We start from the raw sequence: 10,129 nt of genomic DNA, 5'->3' as shown, positions 1-10,129 counted from the left end.
CGGACCTTAATTTGAAAAGAGACCACCAAAAATGAACTTCTATAGAAACTTTTAACCTTTATTCGTCTTTATCTTAACTTTATTATGAATATTTTACCTTCTATTTGTTTCATTTTTACACCGAACAGGTTATGAGTTTATTTTACTATGTACACGATGGTTCTTTTTTATTTTTAATATTTATTTCATAGATTTTTTATTCATCTTATGACTAAACTTTAAGGCTATTTTTATTATTATAATAAGACAATTTTAATGTATATTGTAAGTTTTTACATAAACAAGTCTTATGAAAACCAAAACTTAGTTTCGCGGGCCGAGGTGACAATGAAAAGTCCCCGGCCCTTCAAGCAGAGCGGTCCGAGGTCGAGGCCAGTTCAAGTGCTGGACGGTGGTTGTGGTGTGCAGGATAAGGTGGTCTCGGCAATACAAGATAAGTTTTTAAGTTGCATTATACGTGAGAGAAGGTGGTTTTCGTTTTAATGTTTGTGCTTCGTGTTTTACAGTGTTTTATGTCTATTTCGTCTTTTGTGTTTTAGTGTTTTTTATGTTTCGTTTTATGTTCTGTTTTAGCCTTGTTTTACAAAATAGACAATTTTATAATATTTTTTGATAAGTCCCCGACTCTTTGTAAGAAGGAAGGCTGAATAACGCCTAAACATATTTTAGTTTTTAAAGTTTACAAGGCCAACAATCAAAAACCCTAAAGTATAGATGAAGCATCTGTACACGCCTCTCCTCGGGATTCTAACCACGCATACCTCACTTCGGCTCATTTGCGCAACGACACTTCACACACACACACGCATACACGCACTTTTGTCGCTCCTTTCCACACTTCTTCTGACCTTGCATCCCTTCTTACACCATACACACGTTAACGAACGTACCAAACGGGTGGTGGCAGTGACACCTTTACACACTTTTAATGAGCCTGGGAACGTTGCATGTAATGAACGCAACAAAGATACCTCAACCGGTCAGACGGTCACTCGGCAGGAATCTGCCAATCACGAGTCATTCGTGGTTCCGTGGGATAGCCAGTCCGGAGCCGCTACAGTATGTACCTTGGTAATAACGATGATTATAACAACATTGATAACTTCAGTGATAACCATCATTATCATTGTTAATATTATCATCCATATTTTTTCTTGCAATTCTTATTTAATCATCTGATTATCATTATCATTGCTAACACAATTAGATTGTGTCAATATTTTCAACATCGTTCGTATTATCAGCTTTGCCAACATTTTTTACTCAACTTTTTATTATTAGCATAATGATTATGTTCATCAGAATTGATTTTATAGTATCATTTATATCCTCAGTGGAATAATTGTTTACATTACGAACAAACATATAAGAAAGTATATGAGCTAATATTTAAAGAAATTTATGTAGACGTTATTACTACACTACGCACTTTCCAAATAATTATATTGATAGATTAAACAAAATAGAAATTGACAGCTTTCATATTTCAATGAAGTTCCCCCAATGCGACAGACCAGAATCTTGGCAAAATAGTGTCTCAGATTTTAATAATTTTCCCCATAAATAACTCGATAATGACGAACATACTACTACTTCTCCAAGACCGTAATGTCTGAAGATACAATTCATTAGATACAGAATAATTAATTCAAGTCATCAAACATGGGGCCTGAATAGAAAAATGAAATAAACTCACACAAATATTTACATAGTATCATAAAATCATATCACATTAGCGATATGGTGAATAATAGTATGCGTATTCAACACTGATAATGGTAATGGCAACAGTGACAGTGATGGTCTGTTGCATTGGAGGAACTTCATGGTGATAAGGCTGATAATGATCATAACAATAGAAATTATAATGATAATGATAATAATTGTAGTAATGTTAACATTTGATAACGATAATTATACTCATAATTATAAGTATAACCATAATCATAATGACGCCAATAATGACAATGGTATGGTAAAAATGATAAAATACTCAGTAACAGCAGCATTTCTGAACAACGGCAGTTTCCAGTAAGAGCAGATTAAATCATCTTCTATTGACAAAGGTACACTACATGATTTTTTTCTTCTAAATTCTAGATAATACTGTTTCCGATAGCATTGAATGAGTAAAAGGGGAAAGGAATGGAGGGGGGGGGGGTCTAGGGCCCGTATCATGGACATCGTGAATTATGTTCTATGTGTCGTTAGTAACAGGGAAATGCGTACATAGGTGATGAGGAGGAACATAAAAAAGAAGGACAGTGTATAGAAGCAAAGTTTATTTTCTACAGATATCTGAAGATTTTAAAATGATTTCTCGAAATCTATATATATCCTGGGATCAAAAGGTGACGCATTCTAGCATAATCTCTCATTCCGTCACACTGTTTATATGAAACTATTTATATTTTGTTCTGATTTCTAACACTCATACAATAAACAGGTCTGATTTATTGATATAAAACACATCTTATGTGTTCCTTAGTATGGGCAGAAGGTCACGGATAAGGTTCTTCCACATGTTTTTGAAAGTAGACTGAAAGTAGATTTACAGGATAGTTTGTTTCACTGTTCATCTGGAAAGAATAGTCTCTTTTGATTATCAAACGTTGTACGCAGCTAGACATGTTTCCTTTCTACATTTAAGTCAGTCCCCAAGGGATACACACACACACACACACGCACGTATGCACGCACGCACGCACACACAAACATACACACACACACACACACACACACACACATATATATATATATATATATATATATAATGTTTATATATATATGCACACACACACACATATATATGTATGTATATACATATATATACATATATGTATGAATAATATATATATACATATTATCATTATCATTATCAATTACTATTATTATGATCATTATGACATATATTATATATATAGTAATATATATATATTTATGTATATATACATATACATATACATATACATACATATATGATTATCTACCTATCTATATATTTATCTATGTGCATATAGGTATATGTGTATATATACATATATACGTATAAATATATGTATATGTACATATATATTCATATTATATATATACATATATATTCATATTATATATATACATATATATTCATATATATTCATATAAATGTATATATTTATTTATTTATACATATATGTATATATTTATTTATTTATACATGTATGTATATATGCACATATACATATATACATACAGATATATAGATAATCGTATATATATATATATATTTTTTTTATACATACATGCAAGTCAGTTGTTCATGTATACTGTACATCTTATCCTTATAATGTCGTACGTTATTTTAGACAAGGAACTAGACATTTCTGCAATAATCTTTTGTGACAAACCAACCATAAAAATCACTTATCGTATTTTCCTCATACAATTTTTCGTCATGGAGTTTTGCGCACAAGTCACAGAAGACCTTGCTACTCCCGACGGTAGAAGGCTGGTAATATTTCTTCCACTTCAGATACGACTCGTACTCCTGTAAAAGAGAAGTCGTGTTCAGTACATGTTGTATGTTGCCACTTCACTTTCTGATATCTAGAATCTGCCTTTGAGTTATGTTATTGTTTTATTACAGGTACACTTTGCCATCTCCAATTAAAAGAATGCCAGACCTTTACTTTATATGACTGCACAATAAATGTGTATTATAGATGTTCCATATGACAACTACAAATAAGAGTAAGTGAGCAGGTGAACATTCCAAAGGAAGCATTACCTCCGGGTCGCCGGCTAAGCGCACGAGGATTTTAGCCAGCGCTTCAGGTGTGTGCTGGTTGGCGTCTATGTAAGAGTTTGGAGGAAGAAGGGAGGAGTAGTTTGCTCCCCCCAGGACAACGGGCACCAGTGGGTAGTATAGCACGTTGTACAACTTCTCTGTTACGTAGTCCTTGCATATAGCATTTTCGAAGGCAAGATAGAAGTGGTAGTTTCGTGCTGCATCACTCAGGCACGTGTCCATGTCCACGTGCACGCGGGCCGCGGCGGTTCTTGAAGCTCCGCATTGCATGGATCCGCATTTCCCATACACGTCTACGTGAATGTGCTTTTTAAGCTCATCGATGTACTTCAAGCGACCACTGTGATCGATGCAATCAGAGATGAACGCTACAGCCATCTGTCGAGTGGCGTTTTCCCTTCTCATTTCGGGCTGGCGCACCCAGTGTGGCGGCAACAAGCTTGCTTCCTTCCCACGGCGAACGATAAACCCGTGAATCATTCTTATATCAGCGTCGCTTCGGAAGTAAAAGGTGCGATTGAAGATGCCGTTTAAAGTCGAGTATGCCAAGCCGGTTTTTATATTAGCGCGAAGGTGAGTTTCATTTTCCAACATGATCCAAGGCTGAGAAGGATCGCGGGGGCCGAGGAAGTGCAGGAGAGACCTGCGGCTTTTAACGTTCCACAGGTGGATCAGGACGGCGTCGGAGGACTGGATCTGCGAACGGATTTATGTGAATCACAAATACTATATATATACAAATACACACACACGTGTGTATCTACAGATCTCTTTTTCTGTCTCTCCCTTTCTGTCTCTGTGTATCTCTCTCGGTTTCTCTCTCTTTTTCCCTCTCTCTGTCTCTTTCTGTCTTTCTCTCTCCCTCCCCCCCTTTTCCTCTCACTCTCCCTCTCTCTCTATATATAAATATATATATATGAATAAACATTTATATCGATATATACATACATATTGTCAGGGTTCGTTTTAAGGAATCAGAGCGGTCAGGTCATCGGAAACACACCAGAGGAAAACATACATAAGGTTTAATGCTAAAGGGCACTAAGTACACTACAAACACAGGATATGTACAAACAGACAGGAGAAGGATCCAGCGGAGCAGGCGAGGTCAAATGGCGGAAAAAAGCACACACGTCAAAGTCACGGGACAACTACTGAATTTCTAGCAGGTGCTCCTTTTATGTGTCCCGCCGATGTTTAGGCCGATACCCTCGTTCCCCAACACGGTGAGCGAGCCAATCGCGAGAGGCCTGAGCCCGCCGCCCAGAGTGAGGTAAACACCGCCGACGGTCCAGAGTAATCTCGCAGTTGTGACACACACACACACACACACACACACACACACACACACACATATATATATATATATATATATATATATATATATATATATCCCACCATCACCCAGTCAAAGCTAAACGAGTCACCATAATAGCAAACGAAACTTCAAAGTGTCATTGAGCCACCTTGGTCTGCCGAGGCCTCAATCGCGCCGCGAACTCGCCTGCTGTTATTGTGCTCGAAGTAAATGTACAGTAAATACTCTCTCTTTTTCCCAGAGATTTTTTGCTTTTTTCTTTCTGCATTCAGCAGTCTCTTTTCAACCATTGACGGTGATAAGGGAACATTACACCTCTTCTCAGACCCGCAGCTCTCTCTATCACAGGGAAACCTGTAAAGAAAGGCCCAGCAGTCTGAGCTGACATATAGGTGTGCTTTTTCTTCCACTGAATTCCTTTCCTTTTCTTGTGGTCACCTGGACCTGCATAAGTCCCTCGAGGGCTTTTGTATTCGTCTGGGTGGTGTGCTACTTACCTGTTGCCCCTTTGTAGCAAGGATTGGCAATAAGGGAGCAGCCCAACACAAAGCTCCAATCCCCTTGTGCACTGGAGAACGCAACCAGTCTGCTACTAGGGGGGGTCGAGTATAGGCTCCTTTTTTCCCCATACTTTCTCTCTCTCTTCATCATCTCTCCATTCACCTCGCACCTCAATCACATCACCCACACGGTATCTCCCCTGACCAATGCACCTTGACCATGCCTAAAATTAAAATCAAAGCTCTCGGTGGCCCCTCCCCGAGAAAAAGAGATATTCTTGCCAATGCACTTTTCAGTGCAGAGATCAGAGTACTTCGGTACTTCACCCTTCATGATGGTTATCTGGCCCTAATTGAGGACGACGCCCATGCCGAGAAGCTCTTCTCGCAGGACGTCGTCCAGTCCTTGGAGAAGCTTGGTTTCTCCCCTGTACTCCCCGTAGACATGAAGGCGAAGCTCACGCTAGTCTTCAAAAAGCTAGACCGACAAGTTGTCAACGAGTCGGAGCTAGACATTGTGGAAGAGATCACCTCCTCCTTCCCCGACGCCCAAGTTGAGCACATTTTCATAATGAAGCTCAAATACATCATGAAGGTTAAGTTCTCTGACCACGCCATGGCCAAAAAAATCAAAGATAAGGGGATATACCTCTTCAAACTCTATGTTGCCCCCTGGCAAATCGAATTTGAGAGGTATACGCCCCTTAAGCAGTGCATGAACTGCTTCAGTTACGGCCACCTTAAAAACCATTGTAAGGCCGAGAAGAAGACGCGGTGCACCGAGTGTGGCTCCAGCACTCACTCATACAGGGACTGTAACAGTCCAGTCAAAAAATGTCTAAACTGCAGTGGTGCCCACAGGACATTTGCTAACAGTTGCCCCACCCGAAAGGAGGCCATGAAGGTTTCCCAAGAGAAGCTTAGGGAGAAGCTAATTGAGATTGAGGCTAAGCCATTTAGAGCTGTGGCCCAGAAAACTGCTCAGGAAGCAGTACATGCAACGACGAAGACCTGGAAACCACTCATTAACCAGGTCCGTCAAGAAATTAAACAGGTGAAGGCAGAGTCCATTCACCTAGCCCTCCCTAACGACCTCTCGAAGGAGATCCTTGTGGTCCTCCTGCATGCCCACATGCAAAATATCATTGCCCCTGAAAAGGGATTCAGGCATCATGCTCGGGTAGCACTGGAGGCTAATAACCTTCCTGCTCTCGACCTTGGGGAATCTGACTCTTGGGGTATCCTTAAGGTAATCAAACCACCATCCATGCCAGTTCAGGACCTGCCTGAACAGCAACAACCCCAGGCACCAATGCCGCAGCCCGTACAGGCCCAGGCAACGGAGCCCCGTCCTCTGCAGGCTCAATCAGCTGAGCCCCTGCCACAAAGGGCCCAGTCACTGGAGCCCCAGTCAGTTCCCCAAAACGTCGAAGACGTACCGGCACCCACCACCGCCATGGCCTCCCCCTTTCGTCAGTCAGTGAGACCCAAATACATCAGAATATCCCCAGTAGCCGACTCAGAGGATATCCTCTGCGATACCCCTGATGCACCCCCCCCCCCCTACCCCAAACCTTACAGAACCCGCTGAAACCTACATTGACAAAGAAGGAGTGGAGCGCCTCATGGACGGGACTGCAATACACCCTGCCTATTATGGCATCCGCCTCTTCTCAGAGAACCCTGAAAGATACCAGTACTCTGACCCCACTGAAATTGGCACTGAAATCAAAAATAACCGAATAAAGTGGTTAACAACGAAAAGAGAGCATTCTAACATGGTCACAATTCTGAAGCTTCACAGCCACCTCAAGAGGGGCGACTTGCACATTTCCAATGCCATGATAGAATATAGCCAAGACTTCGACACACTAAACAACGGCTATTTTATTGAATAACAACATAATACACATGCAACACCATACATTACACTCACGCCTCACCATAATACAACACAATGTATTACACTGGACAACAAGGAAAGCTGAACTGTGCAACACATACAGAAGACACGACCCTCACATCATACTCATTAACAGCCATGGGCTCAATAACATCAACCCACTCAAGATTTACATGTACACCACCTACTCTTCCAACAAATCACAGGAAAGAAGCGATGGCGTAGCTATAGCGATCAGAAATGACATCACACACAAAATCATTAATAACTTTCACTCAGACCTACTGGCAGTCGAAATAAAACACACTACAAGGACCCATTATACTAGCAACATTATACATTCCACCAAGAAGACCATACATACCAGAACCTGACATCTTGCAGCTCCTGAGGCACAATAAACCAATATACATCATGGGAGACCTTAACGCAAACCACCCTCTTTTTGGTTACAACCGCACAAACACTGTAGGCAGAGGCCTCGCCTCTCTCATACAACAAGGCAGACTCACACACCTCGGTCCACACACACCAACATATATAGCTTATAACACGGCAACAACACCAGACATAGTCTTAGCAAATCACAGAGCACAACTACACCACCACATCACAACAGACGATGTCACAACCAGCGACCACCTCCCGGTCATCCTAACACTTTCAACAAATCCCATCATGATCCCAACACAACCCCGAGAATCCTTCAAACATGCAAACTGGGAGGGCTTCAAACAAGCACTTGAAAACACACAACTAATTGATCTCGAGGGGCAACCCACACACACAATAAACACCCACCTTGAACAGTGGTACACAGACATACAGACGGCTCGGCAGGCCAACATCCCCAAAACAGCATACAAGACAATCCCTCACTACAGAGAAACACATCGTCTGAAATTGCTTAAAATACAATACAGGCACCTACACGACCTTGCAATAACACGGGGCTGGGACGCACAACTACGCACACGATACAGAGAAATACGAACACAAATTACCCACGAAACTAAAGTAATGAACAAACAACACTGGGAAACACTTGTGCAAAGACTATGTCAAAACACAAAAGACCCCAAGAGATTTTGGAGTAACTTCAAAATGCTTATGGGATCGAACAAACAGACAACCACATACATATACAACACGCAAAGACAGAAGGTTGACACGGTGGAGGAGATGTAGCCTCTCCACAGGGAATTCTGGCAACAGAATTTCCAAATCTCCCCCGCCGAGAACGCCCGATTCGACCACACCACAGAGACCGAGGTTACAAACTACATACAACAACATAGAAACAGATTTCTCCCAGAGAACACCATCAGACTAAACACTCTCACCGAGGACAGTCCCCTCTCCACACCAATCACACCAGAGGAAATAACAAATACAATCAAACGCACCAAAAACACAACACCAGGAGCAAGCAACATAAACAAAACAATCATTGAACATCTTCCACCCAGAATGATCAGCAGACTACGCCATATCTTCAATGCAGCACTGGCAACAGGATATTTCCCTGATAAATTCAAACACGCCACTCTCACCTTAATACCCAAGCCAGGGAAATCTACACATGAGGTGGGGAACTACCGCCCCATCTCACTCTTAGAAGTCCCAGGCAAACTGCTAGAGAGGGTAATAACACAAAGACTCATCCCACACCTTGAAAACAACCAAATACACAACAGTAAGCAATACGGCTTTCGCCCACACAGAGGGACTGAGAGTGCCATCGCCCTCGCTTATGAGGAGATTGCTCTCGGTCTCGCTAACAAGCACCAGACGAACGCAATACTGCGAGACGTCAGCAAGGCCTTTGATAAGGTCTGGCATGACGGTCTCAAGTACAAATTAACACAACTACAGCTACCCACACACTTCACGCGCCTTCTCTGTAGTTTCCTGGATGACAGGACTGCCACGATACGCCTGGGAGCCCACCTAGGCACCCCCATCCACCTCAGAAGTGGAGTACCACAGGGAGGCGTTTTATCGCCAACCCTCTATATCCTGTATACAGCTAATCTGCCAGAACCAACACCATACAGCAACTATATTTCATATGCAGACGATATCACACAGATTATCACACACCCCTCTAAATCACAACACTTCATGAAACGAACAACAGAAAGAGCTATACAGAACATCAACACCTTTGAGCACCACTGGAAAATACAGACAAACATAAACAAATTCAAACTCATACCCATAGCACGTAGAAATTCACAACCAATCACAATCAACAACACCAACATTCCATACACTAACACAGGAACCATTCTCGGACTACAGTTCACAAGCACAGGCTTCCTCACACACGTCAAACACAGAATAACACAAGCACAAATAACACAAACCAAACTAAAACGCTTTACATGCTGCACACCACAAACAAAACTCAGACTTTACAAAACAACTGTCAGACCTAATCTTGAATACACAGCTATCCCGCTGGTTGCAATATCAAACACACAAAAACTCCGAATGCAATCAGTACAAAATAAAGCACTACTCTGGGTACACGTCGTAACATATCAAGACCGAATTTCCGCAGAAACACTACACAGAACATACAGCATGGAACCACTGAACACACGCATACACAGACG

The 10,129-nt window shown here is 41.5% G+C and overlaps 1 protein-coding gene across 1 annotated transcript in view; it reads right to left on the bottom strand.

Annotated features, from left to right (window-relative positions):
* Positions 1–3,340: 3,340 nt before the first annotated feature.
* LOC125034022 (4-galactosyl-N-acetylglucosaminide 3-alpha-L-fucosyltransferase FUT6-like) overlaps positions 3,341–10,129 on the bottom strand; it is an 18,034-nt gene continuing 11,245 nt past the window's right edge. The window contains exons 5-6 of the mRNA XM_047625664.1: positions 3,767–4,483; positions 3,341–3,526 (exon numbers count right to left, since the gene is read on the bottom strand). Of these exons, the coding sequence (XP_047481620.1) occupies positions 3,353–3,526; positions 3,767–4,483 (891 nt within the window). The 3' untranslated portion in view covers positions 3,341–3,352. The remainder of the gene's footprint in view (positions 3,527–3,766; positions 4,484–10,129) is intronic.

Source organism: Penaeus chinensis, chromosome 17 (assembly GCF_019202785.1).
Source record: "Penaeus chinensis breed Huanghai No. 1 chromosome 17, ASM1920278v2, whole genome shotgun sequence".
NCBI classification, from domain to species: Eukaryota; Metazoa; Arthropoda; class Malacostraca; order Decapoda; family Penaeidae; genus Penaeus; species Penaeus chinensis.
Note: the sequence above shows the minus strand (reverse complement) of the source record. Positions and strands in the feature narration are given on the sequence as shown.